General features: G+C 44.7%; 1 protein-coding gene across 1 annotated transcript in view; it reads right to left on the bottom strand.

Annotated features, from left to right (window-relative positions):
* The window catches only part of CDYL2 (chromodomain Y like 2), a 162,811-nt gene that overhangs the window by 27,047 nt on the left and 113,427 nt on the right, over window positions 1-22,337 (bottom strand). Inside the window, exon 3 of the mRNA XM_019711013.3 lies at window positions 1,420-1,637. Within this exon, the coding sequence (XP_019566572.1) occupies window positions 1,420-1,637 (218 nt within the window). The remainder of the gene's footprint in view (window positions 1-1,419; window positions 1,638-22,337) is intronic.

The following is a 22,337-nucleotide window of genomic DNA, read 5'->3' as shown; positions in this document are numbered from 1 at the left end:
CAAAAATGTAGAAAAAAGATAAACAGGACTTCATTAAAATTTTTAAAATTGGACATCAAAGGACATTATCTAGAAAGCAAAAGGACAATGCATAGAATGAAAGGAAGTGTTTCTAATCATATATCTCATAAGGGTATAGTATCCAGAATATATAAAGAACACTAAAAACTCAACAGTAAAAAACACACCCCAATTTTAAAGACAGGCAAAGGACTGAAATAGACATTTCTCCAAAGAAGATAAACAAATGGCCAATAAGCACATGAAAAGATGGTCAATATCATTAGTAATCAGGAAAGGACAAATCAAAATCATAATGAGATACCACCTCCCACCCACTAAAATGACTATAATAAAAAAGATATAATAACAAGTGTTGGTGAGGATGTGGAGAAAACAGAAGCCTCATACACTGCTGGTGGGAATGCAACACGGTACAGCCCCAGTGGAAAATAGTCTGGCAGTTCCTCAAACAGTTAAATATAGAGTTACCTTATGACCCAGTAAGTCCACAATTAGGAATACAAGTATATCCAAGGAAACTAAGAATATATGTTCACACAAAAATTTGTACACAAATGTTTGTAGCAATATTATTCATAATTGCCAAAGTGGAACCAACCCAAATCTCTATCAACTGAAGAACTAATTGACAAAATACGACATATTCTCACAATGAAAAGGAATGAAGCACTGACTGACACCTGCTACAACATGGATGAACCTTGAAAACATCATACTAAGTGAAAGAAGCCAGCCACAGAAGACCACATAATGTATGATTCCATTTATATGAAGCGTCCAGAATAGGCAAATCCAGAGAGACAGAAAATAGGCTAGTGGTTGCCAGGCGCTGGGTGGGGAGGGAGAACAGGAGTGACTGCTCATGGGTATAGAGTTTACTTTGGGGCAATGAAAATGTTCTGGAATTAGTGGTGATAGTTGCACAACTTTGTGAATATACTAAAAATCACTGAATTGTATATTTTAAAAAGGTGAAATTTATGGTGTGTGAATTATATCTCAATAAAAAGTGTAAGTGAGCGGAGTAAATATAATTCCATCAAAAACAAAGACATTGGACATGTTTATTGTAGCCTAGCTGGAAAATCCCAAGACGTGATTGGATTCTGGGGCCAACCCCTGACGAAGTCTATGACCCTGACCGGTTGACTGAATCTGTTTACCAGGGTCTTCATCTGTAAAATGAGACAATATCGTTACCTGGGCATAACGATCAAATGGATAACGTATGTAAAGTGATTAGCGAATTGTGTCCTGTAGGTGTGTGTGTTTGTGTGTGTGTGTTGACTACTTTCATCAGCTCCCTGATGAAAGAAGGAGAAAGCCAGTGCCCCAGTCTGATGAATGAGAGGCCCTCCTTAGACTGACCCTCCCCTCCAGTCTTTGCCCCCTTACCTCGGGGGTCAGCGCGTTGTTGTCTGAGGTCTGACTGGACAGCAGGATGTGTGTGAAACCCTCTTCCTTCCGCACAACAATGTCCCGAAACCGACAGTTGCTTTCGTTCTGGCGGACGCTGTATCTGAGCCTCTTGTCAAAGACATAGTCCTTCTCGGCTTCTAGCTTCCTCTTCACCGTGCTGTGCATGTTTAATCCTCCGTTGGTCAGAGCAGAGCCTTCCAAAATCAGATAAACCAAGTGAGAAACCAAACCAAGACAGAAACACTTTGCAGCGAATGTTCAGATTTTCACTGGAAGGGTCAGGAATGCTGCGACCCCCACGCAACTCTCCAATCTGGGTGGTAAAAGGCCTTAGTTTCTAATATGTGCAAATTCAGAAGAGGACAGAGAGGACTCTCTGGGAAAGGCCCCATGTGATCCTTGATTCCCTCTCCCACGTGTCTGCCTGGAAGCACCCAGCTTCTGCTGGAACACCTTCAGGAAAAAGGAAATGCTGCTTTTAAAATGTATGGACACACACACACACACACACACACACACACACACACCCTGCAGCTTTATTCATAACCACCAAAAATTGGAAGCAACCGATATATCCTTTAGTAGGTGAATGGATAAACAAACTGTGATCCATTCATACAATGGAATATTATTCAGTGATAAAAAGAAGTTAGTTTTCAAGTCACGATAACACATGAAAGAATCTTAAATGCATATTGCTAAGTGAAAAAAGCTAGTCTGAAAAGGCTACCCATTACATGATCCCAGTTATATAACATTCCCGAAAAGGCAAAAGTATAGAAACAGTAAAAAGATCGGTGTTTGCCAGGGGTTCAGGTGAAGTTAAGAGGAAGGTGGAAGAAGAGAAGCACAGGGAAACTTTTTAGGACAACGAAACTATTCTATATGATACTATAAAGGTGAATATGAGAAATTAAGCATTTGTTGAATCCCAAAGAACTTTATAGCATAGATAGTGTACCTTAAAAGTACGTAAACTTAAAAAAAATTTGAAGAAACAGGGGGAATCCAAGGATGGAATGCAGCATGTGATAAAAGCATCTAACTGCATTATTACAAATGTATGAACAAGCTCACTGAAGGGGAGAGGGGGAAGGTGCTGACGTAAGAAACTTTTATTTTGTCCAGGCAAAACAACCTGTACAGAAGCACCATATTCCAGTTGATAAAGTTGATTCCCATAGAGGCAGGTACAAGTTAAGAATATCAATACCAAAATACGCATATGCTGGAATTGCACAATTAAGTGCACGGCAGAGGGTAGCAACATGGTTTCTCACTGTTGGAGTGAGCATTTACAGATAAGCAAGGGAGGAGGCTAGACTGAGCCATGTGATAACGGATTAGAGTTCAAGACATTCATTTGAACTCATGTTTAGTTTAATACAGATACAGAAGGTTCCATACAGAGATAGTTGTAGATGACTGTATATATAGAGGTTAGTATATATGTGTGTGTTTCCTTGTTCTGTCAGCTGAAAGGGTCCAGAATCAATGACATCCCAATAGAAGGGAGCACCCCTAGGGCCCAGATTTGGTTTCTGATACCATTCTCAATAAAAGGAACCAGAGCTTCCTGGAGAAATGGCTGATTCTAGGACTGGGGTAGGACACATATCAGATAAGCTTGAAGTGGCTGAAAGAAAGGAAGTACTAAACCAAATTTTTAAATAACCTTCACAATGATGGGGGTATGTCAAAAGGACACACGAGCCAACTGTAAGAAGTCCCGATGGAAAAGGGTGGAATAGTCTGAGCAACAAAATAGAGTAGTATTGCATTATAACTGAAAGCATAAAATAAAGATCCCTGAGGCCATACTGATACAAACAAGTACAGAATAAATGGGAGAGAAGAGACAATTCTCCCATGCACAAGAATTCCAGGTTATGCAGACACTGCCCTCAAGGAGATGAAGCGTAACTCCCACTCTCTACATGTGGCCTACACATAGTGACTTCCTTCCAAAGAAAGCACAATGTGGAAAGTCGGGGGCATGTGGGAGAGTAACGTGACAGTAGTGAACCCTGACTAGGGCAAATGGAGAAGCCAAAACCCCCTCAGCCAGGTGAGCAAGGTCAACCTCAACAGTGGTAAGTCATGGTGATGGCATGCGCCCTTGATTATGATGTCAGAAGGGCACTTCACTCTGGGGTCGTCCTCTCAAAAGCCCTCATTATGAGCGCCAACATAAAACAAATCCAAATAGATAAGGCATTCAACAGGATGCCTAATGAGTACAGTTCAAAACTGTGAAGGTCATCAAAAATCGGGAAAGTCTGAGAAATGTCACAGAGGGACCAAAGGAGACATGAGGACTAAGTGTAACGTGGGGTCCTGGATGGGATCCCGGAACGGGCGTTAGATTAAAACCAAGGAAACCTGAGTACCGTCTGGACTTCAGGTCATAACAACATGTCGATTCTGGCTCCTCACTGTAACAAATGTACCATACCAACGTGAGATACCAACGATAGGAGCAGCTAGCTGAGTGTGGGTATCATCTTCCCCTTTGCTCTGTAAATTGAAACCGGTTCAAACAGTGAAGTTGACTGTAAAGACTACACTTGAAAATCAAGTGAATAATAACTCTTTAAAAACACAGCATACTTCCCCGGCGATTCTGACAGGCAGGCAGGTCTGAGAACCTGGCCCAGTGGTTCCTATGCTGGAGCATGCATCAGGGTCCCCTGGAGAACTGTGAACAACCAGCCTGCTGGGCCCGCCCCAGTCTGCGGCCACTGCTGCAGAGACCAGGGTTTGAGAACTAGGGCCCGACTACCCAGGGATTCGCCTAGGTGTGAGCAGGCTTCCCCAAGCCCTGTGCTAGAAGGCTGATGAAGGTCTGAAAATCTTGCTGAGCTCAGCATTTCTGCTGGGGGGGTGGGGGGGGAGAAGGGGGATGTGACTGCCCCCCCACCCCGTGCAGGATGGAGCGGCATCTCCAAGAGGCCCACCCTAAGCTGCAGTGATGTGGGAGGGTACAGGGAAACACAGAGACGGACTAACTACTGGCTAAGCATTGTCAGAATCTTTCCTTTTGTTTTTGGTAGGGAAGGGAAAGAAATCACTATGGAGACTGAAATGCTGCATCCCAACCTGAAGCTGGTACCCTGAGGCCAAGCCTGGCACGCCCCCTCTCCCCTCCTTGGGAAAATTACTATGTGGACAGAGTGGACCTGCCCTGGTTGTGAATTGTCAGAGAGCAGCTTATGAGGATCAGATGGCATAACATGTTTGAAGGACCCAGGATATAGTAACTAAAGAGTCCCTGGTGGCTCTTACTCGCTTTGCAATCATTACAGCCTGGCTCAGCACAAAGGTATTCCTGTAATATTTACTGTGTGAATCCCGTCTCTCCAACAACACTGTAAGTGTTCTGAGGGCAGCGTCAACTGTCCCACACAATGCAGCTCAGCAGAATACCATACACCGGGAACTGTTCCTCGGCCTCTGGAGCCTTGGGTCCACCTCTGGGTGGACTCAGGTCCTTAACTAGCAATGGAGGTCTTGGACTCTCAAGAACCAAGCCCAAGGCAGGGACCAGGAACTGCTTCACTGGGCCCCTCATCCCGCCTGCCAGGGGCCCACGCCGGTGAGCACTCAGCCACGAAGGGGCACAGAGGCACAATGCCCACACCATCCGACCGCTTCCAAGCCTCCTCATCTCATCCTTTTCCATTACTCAAAGCAACGGGGCTTTGTCAAACACCACAATGCAGATAAAGTGATTCACTGAACTCCGGAAAGTAAGCAGGAGCATTTAATTAAAAGACTCGTGTAAAGGGAACTGTTTCTTCAGGGTTAACCTCAAAACCTCCTCGGAAGGGCTTCCTAATTGGAGCTGGCCACGGTGTCTGCAGCAGCCCAGGTAAATCCGTGCCGCGGTCCTGCCGGCAGAGGTTAGTGCATTGCAGAAGCTGCTCTCAGCGGACACTGGCTCTCGCCCGGGGAGAAGTCAGAAGCTCAAGGCGCTGGTACATCAGTGCTTTCAGGGTGGGGAAGATCTGAATGAAATCCCCCTGCCCCCCCCCCAACAGCATCAAGGTGCTCATTAACAATTATACCGAGGAGGAGGATGTGAGGGTTACCAGTTTTGAGCAGCTCTACATATTGTCTCTAAATTTCTCAACAGTCCTGTGAAACCGCCATTGTGAGTCCATTTTGCAGATAAGGAAAAGTGAATAACTTGCTGGAAGCCACAAAGGTTTTGAATGGTAGAGCCAGACTGAAGCCAGCTGTCTCTCATTAGATTCATACATTCATTCAAAATCTATTTATCACCTCCTATGGGCTAGCTATCATACTAGATGACGGAAATGCAACAAAAAGAGAAATAAGGTCCTTGCCCTCATGGAGCTTGGTTGGGGTGGGGGAGATGGAAAGTAAGCAAGTAAACTAATACCTAACATAATTACAGAGAGGAAAACCACAGGCTGACATGATAAAGAATAACAGGGGGAGGGAACTCTGTGAATTCAAAGCCTTTATCTCTATCAGGATGCTGGGCTAGGGTCTCCAATGGTGACTTGGAAGATGCACCATCTCCTGACCAAGGAAGGGAAGAGAGACTCCTTAGGGACTGAATTCATATCACTTCCATTTGCATTACATCCTGCTTTTGATTGTAAGTGGCTAAAATGGGTCCTGTGTTTTAGGAGACACGGAGCAAAGTCCCCCCACCCCCACCCCCGAGCCCATCAGACTAAACTCACACTGAGCTTCCCTCAAGGTCTCTCCTTCTGGGGCATCATACCCCCCAAAAGACTGTGACAAGCTTACAGGGAAGACGCCGTGGGAAACAGAACACGCCAGAAGAATGGAAGTTGAGGACTTTACAGCCAGACAGTTATAAAAATCCCAACCCTGCGTTTGTTAATTGCGAGAAGCTAGGGAGTCACATGAGCTCTTGAGCGTCAGTCTCCTTGATTATTAGCTGGGCTCAACAGTACCTGCTTTTCAGGGTTGTTTTGAGCTATTTTAATTAAACACCTGATATGGGATTAGCAAGCGCCCGGCTCATCCTAGGCACTTCATAAATGTTAGGTGAAGGATAGCAAGTCATTTCAAAACAGAGGAATTTAACTCATGAGTCCTCATCACGATGACTTGCTTGCTCCCAAACCCACACCCGCCCACTAAGCCCGAGGCCAAAATGGAGCATTCCAGGCAGACTGGACTCACCACCCTGCTGAGCCCAGCAGTCAGAGTGAAACCCAATGACAGCGCAGCGTTCAGACCTCCACACTCCCTCGCATGGGCTGCAAGACTGGGCAGCTCACTACTCACTCTGTGCCCCTACTTTCCGCATGTGGAATGGGAGAAACCATATTCCTGCTTCAGAGGATTGTTGTGAAGAAAAGGAAATGATTTGTGCTATATTTCCGGAACACACGAAACTCCCATCATGCTAGTTTCCTTCCTTCTATTCCCTTCAAACTTTCTCGCCTTCCTTCCTTTGGAATACAAAGGAGCATTTGCCATTAAGAAGGATCCATAAAATCACACTCTGACACAGCTCCTCTGCTCCAAACATGCAGAGAAATGCTGGGCTCACAAACAAGATCCTCATCTGTGTGTGTGAGAGGCAGAGCATCAACACAAAGCAGTCAGAGGGGCTGTGAGCCAGAGTGGTGGGCAGGAAGTAGACACAAGGGCAGCAGAGACCAAATCTCCCATGCAAGATGGGAGACAGGACCCAGGCCCACAACCTGACACCAGGGGATGGCATGAGACTCCTCCATGAAGGCAGAACAGTAACAAACCCAAGTGCTGCCCAAGGCTAAGGCTTTTTTGGGAGCTCTGGGCCAGGTGGAGGCAAACACAAACTACTAGAGAGAGAGGGAGGGAGAGAAAGCAAAGGAAAACAAAACAAAAACTTCCTTCTTGAAATGAGCCTGTACACCAAAATTCCAAAACACGAAGATATCTAATGCTTAGAAATCTAGCCAATAAAATCAACACTTGTGACATGAATTACTCCAAATAAAATGAGTATCATGAAACAATCTGACAAGGACTTTAAAATGGAATGTCTAGAATGCTCAAAGTGAGAGGTACAAGGAAAACATTCATTAAAAATAAGCAATAGATTCTCAAATAAAAGCAGACAGGAAACAAGAATGGGGGTAAGGTAAGCACTAATGACAGAGCAAATGACAATTAGGGAAAAAAAATCACATATCACAGATAAAAGACAAAGACCCTGAACTATAAAAAAAAATTAAAGAATTAAAAAATAATTTTAAAAAATGTAAACACTGAAGACAAGAAGACCAAAATGTCCTCCAAAACAATGGAAAGAAGCTATGAACAGACATCTCAAATTTTACACAGAAATAGCACTTGAACATAAGAAAAGATTTCAACTTCACTCAGTGCAAATTAAAACTCATAATAAAATAAAAATTAAACTATACTGAGATGCCATTTTTTACCCATCAACTTGGCAGAAATTCAAAATCTTGAAAGTATACTCTGCTAGAGAGGATGTGGGGAGTTGGGCATTCTCTAAATTGTCGGTAATATGCAAAGTGGTACAATTTGAAAATCAAAATAAGTAAGGGCAGTAAATGGATTATAAACTGTTGCATAAAATAAGAATCTTCAAGTCTACACTGACAAAAGATAGAGATGACAGAAAGACATACAGACAGACAGACAGATAGATGATGGGTAGGTAGGGAGAAGAAACAATATCATATCAAGTATTTCAGTGGAGATAAATAACTTAAATCTGATCTTGAGGAAACATCAGACAAACCCAACGTGAGGAACACTCTAAAATAACTGACTTGTAGTCTTCAAAAATGTCAGTGTCATTATAGACAATGGAAGATTGAGAAATTGTTCCAGATTGAAGGAGACTAAAGAGACATGACAACTAAAGTCATCTCGGGATTCTGGACTGAATTCTATAGTGGAGGAAAAAAATATCTAAACGTCATTATTGAGATAAGAGAGAAAATAGGAATATGGACCACAGAATAAATAAAAGTATTCATCAATGCTAAATTTATTGATGTTCATAACTGTACTGTGTTGACTTAAGAGAATATCCTTTTTCTTAGAAAATACCCACACTGAATACTAAGGGGTAAAGGCATGATGCATGCAGCCTACACATAAATGGTTCAGAAAAAAGAATAATTTGTTTAATCATTTGTATATGTTATGAGGGCATATGTATGTGAGTCAATATTTACATACTCATGTACACACAGACACACACACACACACACACACACAAAGAGAAAGCAAACATGGCAAAAATGTTAAAAACTAGTAAATCTGCAAAGGGGTTCTTTACAGTTTCTGTAAATTTGAAATTACTTCAAACAAAAAGTTAAATGTATCTTCAAAAAATATGAATATTCTGCAAATAAGAATCAAATCAAAATTCCATAATTCTAGAAAAGGAATATTTGAAGAGATAATAGATTAATGTTTTCCAGAACTTAAAAAAACACAAGTTTTTAGTTTGAAAGAGTACTCTGAGTATGAAGCAGGATAAAAGACAAATGATAATAAAGCTGATGCCATGCAAAATAAAAGATCTTAAAATATAGCACAGAGAGGAAAATCACATTATTGAAAACAAATGACAGGCTGATAGCAAAAGCAGTTACAGACGCCTAAAAAAATGACTACCATCAAAAGGCTGAGAGAAAACAACTGTCAACAAAGAATTTTATACCCAGCTAAAACAGCATTTAAAGGCCAAAGTAAATGGACATTTTCAAACACCCCAACACTATGAGAGTTTATCAAACACAGGCTGTAAAATAATTATAAAGGGAAATTTCACAAATCAAAAGGTTAATTCATAGGAAGACAAGATAAAAGAAACAAAGTTGATTTTTACAAATTTAGTAAATATAATTACTGGCTGCAAAAATAATGAAAATAATGTTTGGTGTTTGACAGCATTGGGTAGACAAAATAAAAACAAGATGTTCAGTGAGAAATTAAAGCCAAGTAGGGCCCTCCTTGCTATAGGAGGGTCCTCCTTGCTTCAATAGGAGGACATCATATTTGTTAGAGAGAAAAAAAGTATAGTTAAGTATGTATGCTAAAATTTAAGAATACAAATATAGTCTATAGCCAGATTCCAAACCAACCCAGCGAGAGGGAATATAAACAATGTATCAATTCAATTAAAAAAGCATGAAAAGGTCAGGGGATGGGGATGGGAGAAGAGCAGAGAAACAGAATTATAAAAAGAAAATATAAAAAATAGGAGAAAAAATCCAAATATATTAATAATCACATCAATCTGAACAGATTAAACTCATATATTAAGAGACAGAGATAATCAGATTAGACAAAAAAATACAGGATCCAGGTGTATTAAAGATTCCCTTAAGGAGAGACTCTTAAAGACAGAAAAAGGCATCTCAATTCAGCCAATGGGAGAAGGAAACCTGCCCAACTCACCAAGAAATGGCAGAATGACTCCAAAAGTGTCAAGAAATGGTGCATAGTTTTCAGTGCAGCAAGAAAAGGTGTATCAGAAAATGCACTGGAGTTTGTAAAAGACACGAGAGAAACAGAAACAAAACCTGTTATCTGAAAGAGAAGGGGAAGCTGCCAGGGGACTAGGGGTCAGCTGTCTAGGAGGATGGAAGGTAAAGTGCTGAAGGACACCCAGCAGGCTGGATAGATGAGAGGGGTAGACCACAGAACACTTCTGCCATGCAGCTTCAGTTTTCAGGAAACACGGCCACTCAACACAGGTCCCAGGGTCTGTGCCCATGTACTCCACTAAGAACATGTCAAACCCCAGGCACAGAAGAGTGCCAGGCTTCCTCTGGACAGGGGGGAAGGAAGGAAATGCTTAGACATCACCAAAGGATACCATCCCAACTTGGGGGATGCGTTATCCTGCTGGTTCCACACTTCTACAGTCTTTCTCTGATTATCATGGGCAGCTGAACTAGGAGCGAGACTCACCTGCCCAGAACAATCTGGGGGATGTTCTGCTTTTCTTCCTAAGAGCCCAGGATTTGCTGAAAAAGCAGGAAAAAAAAAATTCGGGCACTACACCTGGTCCCAGTGTCACATAATGATCATTATTCTGCATTATTATCGTCTCTACACCTGCTTGATGCCCCCACCAGACTGTGGGCTCTTTGGGGACAAGCCTGAGAGTTATTCACCTTTGTGTCTGCGGGACTGAGCACAGTGCCTGGAAGAAAGAAACTGCTCAACCGTGTGTTCATGAAGTGAATAAATGAGTGAATAACAAATGGAAGAAACTAATGGAGCAACCTCATCGTACCACGTGCCAACCCTGTAATTAACACTCCTAATGTTGGGGTGCATTCCATATTTATTTCTCAATGTGTCAGTCAGACTTCCAAATCTTTGTATTAGCCCTGTGCATGAAAACACTGGTTTTCTGAAATCAGTTTGATCTCATACCTAGATGACTTGTCCTTATATCACAACTGGCCCTTCTGCCTCACAACAGCCGAGCGAGATCTCACCTCTCCTAGACACCGAGGGAGAGAACACCGTGTGAGTGCTGTGAAGTTTTCTTCCCTTGCGAAGAAAATAGTAACACCTGTGGTGTTACTGTAGGCATCAGAACACTGAAGGAAGCTGCAATACCCGAGTCTTTCTCTCTCCTAGAACACCCTTCTTCTCTTGTCCATCTGGTAAAAGCCCCTTCATCCCTTGTACTGCGGTTCCCCTGTCACCTGCTTAGGAATACTTCCAGAGCAGCTCATCCCTCTTCTCGTGGCTGTACATCCTCCTTTTTTTCACAGCCTTTACTGCACCTTCCTCCATCCATTCACCATGTAATTAGTGAGCGTCTACAACATGCCTGGCCCCTGGGATATGCTGACGGGCAGAAACAGGTATGGAGCCTGCCCTCAAAAGCTTACAGTCTGATTCAGTGCTGCCCAACAGGACACCCTGCAACAATGGACGTGTTCTTTATCTGCACTGCCCAACAGAGTAGCCACGTATGACTGTTGAAATTTTTAAAGTTTAATTTCAATTAGTTTAAATCTAGTTTTCACCACCTGTGGCTGGTCGCTCCCATACCTGACAGTGCAGGTAATCATTCTGTAGGAAAATTATCTTGCATACCTTGCAAAGCCTCACATACCTTTTCTTATATGTCTGACTCCCTCCTCACCCTCAGACAGATTCTTAAAGGCAAGGGCTACGTTAGTCATTCCTACGTCTTCCAAAACAGTACAGCCCAGCACACAGAAGGGGCTTAATCATTGCTGAATAAGTGAATGAGCCGATAAACAAATGCTAGATGCATAATGAAGGACTTACCGCCTGACCGAAAGAGGGAACGTGAGGGTGTGAAGCCGGAAAGCAGGATAAGGAAAGCGAGCTGCATCTGCCGCTAGCCCCAGAAAAAGACCACGCGCCAGGCGTTTCCCTTCCCATCTATTCTCCCCAGCATTCCAGGCATGGGCACTGTCTTGGGAAGCAGATACATCCATAGACAGAGCGGAGGGCTGGGACCACCCTGAGGGCGATTCACACTGGAGTCCGGTCTGTTGCAAACTGTGGTGAAGGGTTGGGTATGCTTTAAAAAAGCAAAAGAGGAGACGCATTGGTTCCTCAGTTGAGTAAAACCATCACTTTGTTGACTGTGGGTTTAGAGTTTTCCAGCTGCAGTTCTTAGAAGAGAAAGTGATAGTTCTTGTGCCTGAGAACCATTTCCTGGTCTGTGGTTGACTCACCAAAGATACCTAAAGCGTGGTGGGCCGTTCAGAGAGTGTAAGAGGGGAAGTGCAAGGGTACGAAGTTCATGTGTCAAAACCCTTTGCACATCATAAGGAATGAGGTACTGCCATCAGATTCAGCAGATGGGAGCAGCTTATGTCAACAGTAGCACAGGAGTGGTCAGGATCTTTAGAGGTGAGGAGATAGGGTGTGCTGATGTTGAAAAAAACCCCGATCATGCCACCCACTCACGTCAAGAGAATTCACAGTGCCTAACCTGCACCTGAACTCGGTACTGGTACCACTACTTCAGGACTGCTCATCGTCCCAGACCTTAACTGTCACCACATATAGAATCCCTCATATTGGAACTGGAGTCAACAGCAAAGCTCAAATGTACAGGTAGATCTCTAAACATCTTACTTAGCCATGTTAGCCGTCATGTGGCATGTTATAGAATTAGGCCTCCTAAGAAAATCCACACCGTGTGAATTTCAAGAAAGCTTAGGTTCCAAGATTACTGAGAATTGCTAAGGGTGATGACCATACATTTTACAATGCTTATTGTCAGATGTCTAAACAGCAGAGCAGAGCGTGTATTAAAAATGCAAAAGAACATGATTAAAAAGACCTTTTACCACAGGTGAAATTATGCCTTCTGTATTAAAACCCTCCAAGGCCATGCTGACCCTCAAAGCATTATTAGACCAGAATTCTGACCCACAGAGGAAGATCCCTTAGGGTCTTCAGTGTATAAAGCCACCCCATTGAAAAGTCACTTTCTCATCTTCCTCTGCTCACAAATGCTACCCTCTGGCCTCATCCTATTTTCCAACCTGAACCCCCATTCCTGCCCCTTAAACACCCTAATTTCCAGGACTGTTTGAGGTTCTCTAAAACTCTCTGCACTTTCTTGCTTTTGGACCATTGCTTCAGCTGTCCCTTTGGCCCAAAATGCCATTTCTGTTTACCTTCACACATCAAATCCTCAAGGCCACCTGAAATGCTTCTCTTGCAGGGAGCTGTCTCTCTCTCCCCAAGCTCATGGGAACAGCCCACCCCTGGGGCCCCCGAGGCGGCCTGTCCAGGCCCTTCCTGAGTTCTCAGCACACTCAGCTTTGCAGCTGGTCACTTGGGACCACCTGATCCCCTAATTAGTTTAATTAGCTTCAAGTTCTTTGAAAGAGGAAACTATATTCTCAGTTCCCAGCACACAGTGGGTACAAAGGAAAATCTGTCACTGAATTGTAGGAAAATAATGATCTCAAAAAGCTAAGGAAAAAAAGCAGGTTCCAACTAGGAGGTAGCTCTCTTCTGCATACCCAGATGACAGCCCCTGTTAAGAATATGGGCCTGGAGCTAGACCCACTAGATCTGAATCCTCGAATAGCCACCGACCGATGCATAGATCACAGCATAGGCAGGTTATCTGCCTCCGTATACCTTAGCTTCCTTGTCTGTGAAATGGGGAGAGAAAGAGACCCTACCTCCTAGGATTAACTGAGTTACCATGCTCAGAACAGGGTATGCTCATAGCATGAGCTAAAACGATAAATGTCAGCTATTTTGACATGACATGGAAATTGTTAGTTTGTCTTTTCCCTATTTATTTTCTTTCTTCCCTAAATTGTAAGCATCTTGTCTTATTCATCAATATATTTCCAGGATAAAGCACATAGTGAGCCACTCCTAGGTACATAGCTGGCTTATAGCAGTCACTAAATGTTTGATGAAGAAATCATAAGCGTAGTTTATTGAAGATGTTGGAGGTAGATGTTATATATTTTCTATAAATCTTCTTAATAAAGTACAGCTCCTACTGTCTAGAATATTTTCCTTTTCTTCTTTGCCTGAGCAAACTCTGTGTATCCTTCAGGTCTCAGACGAGATGCCACTCCACCTGGAAGTCCTCTCTCTAACCTCCTCATTCCAGTGGGTTCCACACTTCTGTAGGAACATCATGGTGGGCTGTGACATGTGGCTCCTTCCTGGTTTCCCACAAGAGTGTGAGCTGGGCGAGGACAGCAACCATCACTTACACATGGTAGCCTCAGCACCAAACACCATGCCTGGCACACACCGGTGCTCAGTCAACCTGTGGCGAGTTGTTTCTCTTTCACCACCAAGTGATATGAGGGGTCACTGGTGGCAAGCCAGGCCAGCAAGGGGACGTCTTAGCTAAACCCCAGGAACTCAGCACAGATCCACTATTCTCAATGTGGAGAACTGGGAGAGAACCGAGAACGGGGGCCAAAGGTGGGAAAAGCCACCAGGCAGAAAGAAAGGAAAGAACAAGCTTGGAGATGGGAACCTCCTCCTCAATGGCACTGTCATCAAGATGGTGAGCAGAAGACTCAAGACTGACTGCTATTGAGGACGGAAGTGACAGGGTCAGCCAATCTGCTTCCTGGAAAGGAGGCCTCCTGAATTCACCTTGCTGTCTTACACAAGCAGAATGAAAATTAATATCCTAGAGCCAGTCGATGAGAAAGCAACAGGGAGTATGGTGGCAGGGTAAGAAATCATGCCTTTTAGTAAAGCGAGAGGGTCTAAGGAAGGGGAAGAAGAGACATGAACATTCACTCGGCACTGGCTGTGAGTCGGGAGCCATCATTTAATCCTGTGTGGTAGGTACTGTTATTCCCCTAGGACACAGGTGAAAACCGGGGCTCCAAAGGGCGTGAGACTTGCTAGAGTCACCAACTCAGCAAGAGGCAGAGTGGGCACTTGAACGCACAGGCTCTGTCTCCAAAGCCCACATTTGCTCTTTCCAGTTTCTTCCTCACCATGCTGCCTCCAAAGTTCACAGCAAGTTTAAAGGAGAAATCTCAAAATCCTTCCTGTAACTGGGACTATTCAGGAGTCCATTGCATTTCCTCTTCCATAGCGGAGGACTACAGAAAATGTCACTCAAAATGAAACGCATTCGGCTGAAAAGGATCCGCAATACCCTCGATGGAGGGCGGGGTGGGAGGATGAGCCCCGGCATTTAATTAAGAGCCGGGGAAACTGTGTGAATATTAAGGGAGGAGAAGCCTAGCAAGTCGGGCGATCATGGCAGATGGTGAAAACAACTGTCAGACAAGACAAGAGAAAGGGAATCCTTCAGCTGCTATTAAGAGCCCTGACAAAACATTAGCTCTCCATGACATGCTACCCAGAGCAGGGAGCGCAACGTGAGAATACAAGACAACGCGAGGTGGGAGGGTGATGCTGAGACGAGAGCTATGGGAGGATTGGACAAATGTGAGGAGGATTCCCAGTGGGGCCTCAGGGCCCACATCTTCAGGCAGGAAAAGCTCCTTGCTCTCTCTTTTGTCCGTTCATTCATTCACTCCCTCCTTCGGCAGCTATTTCTTAAGCACCTACTAGATGCCCAGCATTATTAGATGCTGGAGATACAACTGTGAGCAGACAGAGACCATCTCTTCCCTCATGGAGTTTGCAATCTAGTGAAGGAGGCAGACATCATTCAAGTGATCAGGTTGTGAACATTACAGACTGAGGTGAGTGCTGTCAGTGAAGAAACACGGTGCTCCGTGTGCAAACCAGACTGTAAGCTGACCTATGAGGGGAGTCAGGGAAGGTTTCCATGGGGCACTTGCTGCCGAAGCGAGCCATGAAGGATGAGGAGAGAGTAACTACTCACATGAGGGCTGGCGGGGAGGGAACACACATGCAGAACACAGAGAGATGGTGTGGGGAAGAGTGTGAGGCAGGCCAGAGCAGGGAGGTTTTGCAGGCCTGGAAAGCGTGGACTGCATAAGGACTTCCTTGCCCCTTCCAGAAAGAATCCCAAAACACCCTCCTACTTCAGGCTCCATCTATCTGGTTCTTAAGCTCATGCTGAGGGCACAGGGAATTCCCTAGAGCTCGGCTTCCCCTGCAAGGTGGAGCTGCATGGGTTGGGCTCCCATATTCTTTGTGATGTGGTATCGTGCACCCATACGCTGACCGTGGCTCTCTGCCCCTGTGCATGCTGTCGTCACTTCCCACCACCCCATTCATTCTGGTTCATGCTATCTGACTCTGCTTGCATACCACCTCCTCCAGGAAGCCCTCTCCGAACTCCCTTCCCAAGCTGGCTTAGGTGCCTTTGCCCATAACTCCCTCAGGACCTCCTGTGTATCTCCATCATGGTATACGGTATCGCAATGATTTGTCTAACCATTCAGTCACTCGATGAGTACTGGCTGAGTTAACGTATGTAACAAAAAATTAATGTACAATATGTAAAGTGCTCTAAAAAAACAAATAGGAACAACAAGACCCCATTAGAAAAATGGGTAAAGGATTGAAATAACAACAGCTAGTATTTATCAAATGTGTACCGTATGCCAGGTAATATTTGAAGGGCTTTCTATGAATGAATTCACTTATTCATTTCCCTAACCCCATGAGTATGATTATAGCTGCAGCTTATGAATGAAGAATTTGGCGCAGAGAGGCTAAGCAATTTGCCTGATGCGATGTGGCCGAATGCCCTTGTCCACCCACCATACTGAGTGTCAACTCCTGCTACACTTGGCATGACTGTGCTTGGGCCACTCCCAGGGAAAGAAACGCAAGTGGAAGGAACATAAGATAATGCTCACCCTCGGCTGTAAACTAAAATCAAAACAGCAGAGGTTGGGAAAGCATGACAACGCATGGCCATAGCCAGGGCTGGCAAGAGTGTGTATCTTTGGAAGCAGCCTAAATGTCTATCAGAGAGATGACAGTTTATCTGCACACACACAAAACCTGGGCCGCTAAAAGGGGGAAGCAGATCCACACGACTGACACAGACAGACTTTTAAGTTTAAAACAAGATGTTCTCACAACCTCCAGCGTCTATTCGGATGCCACCTTCTCAGTTGCGGCCTTGGATTTGTGTGTGTGTGTGCGTGCGTGTGTGTGTGTGTGTGTGTGTGTGTGTGTGTGAGTGTGTGTGTGTGTGTGTGTGTGTGTGTGTGTTTCATCCAAGGACCAGAGGAAAATCACTCAGGACCAGCGGGTCCACCTCCCTGGAACACCAAGTCAGAATCTTTGGAACCAATGAAAATGTTTGAAAGGAAGGTCCAGGGGTGCTGGTCAGAACTTTCTCGGGACCCAGGGAAAGGTTTGCTGGTTTGCCTAAATCCTTGAAGTGCCTTTTTTTCCTTTAGGAAAAGGAAACAAGACCGCTGACAGCTTCAGCTGGCACCATGCCCCAACTCCTCCCCAAGGCACTCGGTGTCTGCCTCTCTGAGTCTCAGTTTCCCCACCTGGAAGCAAGGCCATTTGTAGCTAACCTTGTTGTGTTGCTATGTTGTTAAGTTGCTAAGTCTGAGAACTACTGAGGGGATTAAGCGATATCCAGGAAGTCAGACACAAAGAGCGAGGCTTTGCCTCCAGAAGGGGCTCAGCACCACCATTATCATCATCATGAATTAAGACTGGCCTTAATTCACAGGGGCCAAGTTGTGGGCCTGGGGGTTTTCCCCAGTGAGGCGTTCACCGACGTGGGCAAACTGATTTTATTGTTTTGAGACCTCTGCAAACAATGTACCTTCTTACTGCTTGTGGGGTGGGGGGGAGGCCTTCCACTCCCCTCCCCACTTTTAGTTCACCACTGATAAATGGCAACTTTGAAACAGTTTCTAAGGCCTTTTTTGAGGGAGAGACAGAGGAAAACAATTTCTGAGCAGACAGGGAAAGTCATTAGTACACTTCCGAATCTTGACCGCGGTAGAGATTCCATCAGCCTCTTCCGTATGCCAAAATCAAATCCAGGATCGGGGATCCAACAAGGAGAGTCGATTTCCCCCTTGGATTTGCTATGGGTCAAGTTTACAGTCAGATTTTCCATCACAGTCTGTCACTTTCCACTCAGAAGTAGTGGCCAAGTTGGACCAGTCTTCACGTTACCACATAAAAGGGTTTTAAGTTCATTCATTAGTACAAGTCACTTACTTGCCTCGCTTTAAAGACAAAACATAAGAACCCCTTACTGAGGTTTTTGTTGTTGTTATTGGTTTGGAAAGTGAACCCCTTTTGAAAAACAAAAAGGTTGGTCAAAGTCTGTTGGCTTGGGAGTGGGTGCGTAAAATGTGTGAAAAGAACAGCTGTAACCAGGGAACCGGACACCTGCGTTAACAAGAGGCCGCAGAGTGGACACCCTCCATGGACTTTCGGTGTTTTACTAGGTGGCTTGGGGCCGCGGCCCATGACACCCAAGACACGTGGGCTGTCCTGAGCCCACTTCCCCTAGGCCTCTTCTGGGGACAAGCTGGGCATCTCCAGAAGCAGTAGTGATTCTAAAGATCATGAACTGGGGTCACACACGGGGCACGGAGTGAGAAGTTTCTGGCACAATCACAGTTCTGAGGGAGTATTGAGGGGATTATAACAAGCCCAGGAGGGTTAGTCAGGCCTTTGATGACTCTATCCTTAAGTGAAACTGACCTGTAATTTTCCTTGCTCCTCCTTTCCTGTCTGGTTTGGAAATCCAGGTTATACTGGCCTCACCAAAGGAGCTGGGAGTGTTTTCTCTTCTTCTGTTCTCTGCAACCATTTGGATAGGAGAGGGATTATCTGTTCTAGACTATATGGTAGACTTGACGATAAAACCGTCCAGGCCTTGTGTGCCTTCTTCCCCTGCTTTCTCTGAGAGGTTTGTAGTGGCTGCTTTAATGCTTTTTGTTAATGATTATTATTCTATTCAGGTTTTCCAGTCATCCTTGAGTCTGTTAAGTGGCATTTTTCTAGGAGATTGACCGTTTTATCCGGGTTTTCAAACTGAATGGAACGGAGTTAGTCATTGTATCTCGGGCTTGGAAGGAGTATATCCTTCCATGAATAAGAAAAAGGGTCCAAGAAGTGGCTCCTGCCCCACCAGCTCTTCCCGGCCCCCACTCAGGGCATATGTGTGTCAGGGATCAGGGTTTACGAACTGCCCTGTACTGCCTGGAACCAGCTGGGTAGTGACCTAGGGGCCGGCTCTGGAGTGCAATTGCCTGGCTGTCTCTCCTTGTCCCATGCTGGGCACTTACAGCCTCCGCTTCTTCCTCTATAAAAGGAACATCTCACCAGCTACCATTCAGGACTGCTATGAGGATCCCAAAAAGTACTGTGGAAACTCCAAGGCCTCATCGCTGGGAAGTTCCCATAATCTCAAACTTTCAATTTACAAATTTTCATTTCATAAATTTTCAACTTATAAATTCTCGTGAATGCAGACTCAAGGTCTAGACCGAAGGTGCTTCAAATCTCCCCTAATACCACCAACTGGGATTCTCAACCACCATCTGTCATTTTTGTCTTAACCGTCTTGGTACTTATTTGTCTAGAGCAGTGGTTCTGAAAGTAGGTCTCTGGACCAGTCACAGCATCTGGGAACTTGCTAGAAATGCAGATTCTCGGACTCTCCTCCACACTTACTGAATCAGAAACTCGGGATTGGCGCAGCAATCTGTGTGGGGTTTTTTGTTGTTGTTGTTTATGTGTTTGTTTTCAATTTTAGCAATCTATGTTTTGAACCCACCCTCCAGGGGATTCTGATACTGGCTTCATGTTTGAAAGACCTCAGTTCTTTAAAGTCACAGGCATTTCCCGTGCCTGTGCTCAGTTCTAAAGTGATTTTAAAACATGGTTACTCCATTCTGTCCAATAAAGGGGAAAAAACGATAATCATGTTGAAACAGTGAGTAGAAAGAGATAAACAAACATTATAGAAGTGAAAGCTGAGAGGATTTTAAAAGATCAATGGAGAGAAAACAGCAAATGTTGCATGTTTGTGTGAAAATGACTCATTCGACGATAGGAACAATTCCGAAAACACTGAATCAAGCAGTATCTGAGATGCAGTGCCTGGGCGACACACAGACAAGTCATCAGGACGCAAGGAAAAAGATCTCAAAATTCAAAGAAATGTGAACATGGGGCATCAACAGTGGAAACTCGCTGGCTTCATGGAAATTCAGAGAATGCTGGGCATCGATATGTTGTGCCGGGATATGCTGGGATGTTTCCACAGGTTCAGGGCTCATCTGAGCCTGTAATGTGTTGATGCTTTGGCCTATTTAGACAAGACCACTAACCAGTTCTCCTGGGCCAGACCATGAGAGGTTTAAGCTAACCCAACAGCTTTTCCGCACAGATGAAATCAGTCTGTTTTAGAAGAGAGAGAGAGAGAGAGAGAGAGAGAGAGAGAGAGAGAGAGAGAGAGAGAGAGAGAGAGAGAGACACCTGGTACAGTAGAAAGTGTATCAGCAAGGAGGAGAAATTGTCAGATTTTAAACCTTTGAAGGACCAAATCACACAACCCCTTAAAATCCAAGGAATAACTTTGGATCTGTCACAAATTGATCTATAAACCAATGCGTACAACCAAATGCTTCCATGGGAAATACTGGACATACACACCCATGGCCATTAAAATTCAGCATTTAAAACGCATAACCTACACCCTATCCCCTGAGATCCCCACTCATTTGACTGGGGTGGAGCCCATTTTTAACAAGCTCCCTAAGGAATACTGAGGCAGATGGTCCCGGACCAGAGAGCCATTTGTCATTACGGAAGAAGACTCGGAATCAAGAGCGCGTACTGAGTCGCTGCATACACTTCACAAACATTGCTGGTGGAGATGCAGTCCTGAAACCAAAACCCCACCCGCCGGAGCCCTGATTTAGCACTTGTTCCCACAGCACAGATCAGGGAAATCATCAGTAAATGAGTAACGTGTTACATAAGTTGCTTTTCTGTATGCAGAAATTTAATCCACCAAAGAGAAGCTAAAAGCATATAAAAAGCAACAGCCCACCCCCAAAACAAATGCTGGGGAAGCATAGCCAGGATCTCCCCATCCACCTTCTGCCAGGCAAAAAATGATCCTTCCTCCGTGCTGAAACCCTTGCCACTCTTGTGCCACTGGAAACTGGATCCCTTGGTGGATGTGACCAGGGAAGGGGGCTTAAGGAGACGGGGAAGAGGGGAACATTCAGGGTTCCCCATGGGCGTGGATACTGGCCTCATAAAGACTTCCCTCGTGTTGAAAACATAAGTGGAGCCATGTTTTGCTTGACTACACCTCTGACCCCTACACCTGCTGGAAAGTTCTGGAACCACAAAATGCCCTCTGTCTTGGGTCTTGTCAAAAAACTATAAACAACTTTATTTCTTTCTCTCTCTCTCTTTGGCAAGGATTCACAGTCTTTTCCTCTCCGCAGTTACCCCAAGACCTGAATAGTAAGCTAGTTCTAACTAGAATGTTAAAGGCTGGCAATGGTTGGGGCATTGGTCACCCCATTGATCACTGACCCCCAGAAGAGGTCAATGCAGGTACAGCAAAGGCATGCCATGTACATAACATATGTGTTACTTCTTCCAATGAGCTGGCCTCATTTTCTCAACACTGACCTACAGAGCTCCACTCTGAACTTACTGGAGCATAGATTATAAGTTTCAGAATTGTAAGTCCTTACCTATCTTTTTATTAACTCTACTCCAAGCAGCTAGCATGGTGACTAAACTTAGGAAATGCTCAAAAAATATATAAGTATTGAATTAATTTAAACTGACACCTGATGTGAACCTTAATCGCCACCCCATATTGCCACCATGCATGTCTCCAAATGCATTAGGGTCACCCGGGGTGCTTGTTAAAAACTCGTCTTCTGGGCTCCACCCCAGACGTAGTGAATCAGACTCTATGGGACCTGCATTTCTAACAAGGTACCACGTAATCTTACACACGCACAATCTGAGAACCACTGCCTTAACCTCAGAGGGGAATCTCAAGGACACCAATACTATGGGATGTGATTAAGCAAAGGGCCCTTTGGGAACACCCAAAACAGAACACAATAGAGGTGGGCAGCTTCCTCCTCTCTATCCAGGCATGGGCCCAAGTGGAGTACAGGACATTCAACACGGGGAAAAATGAGGCCAACAAGAGATCAGAGATGAGAACGGTCTGGAGAAGCACTCTGGAGCGAAGCTGGAAGTTGGCAAGGTCACCACTGATCCCAGCAGGCTCTGTCTTGACTATTTTCCCTGATGTGGGGTAGCATGCGCCATCATCAGACCACCGACAAGGCCCAAGGATGGAGAGCAAGAGGCTAGCAGCTATGCCCCACTTTGGAAAGCTGCACGGAATGAGGGATGTAGCCTCATCTAGACTTCTCCACAAGTCTGGCTTCTCTCCTTCACGCTGCAATCTGGCAGCTCAAGTCAGC

This window comes from Rhinolophus sinicus, chromosome 8, assembly GCF_057876585.1.
Source record: "Rhinolophus sinicus isolate RSI-liver-muscle chromosome 8, RSI-T2T, whole genome shotgun sequence".
Lineage (NCBI taxonomy): Eukaryota > Metazoa > Chordata > Mammalia > Chiroptera > Rhinolophidae > Rhinolophus > Rhinolophus sinicus.
This window is presented reverse-complemented; position numbering and strand designations above follow the sequence as displayed.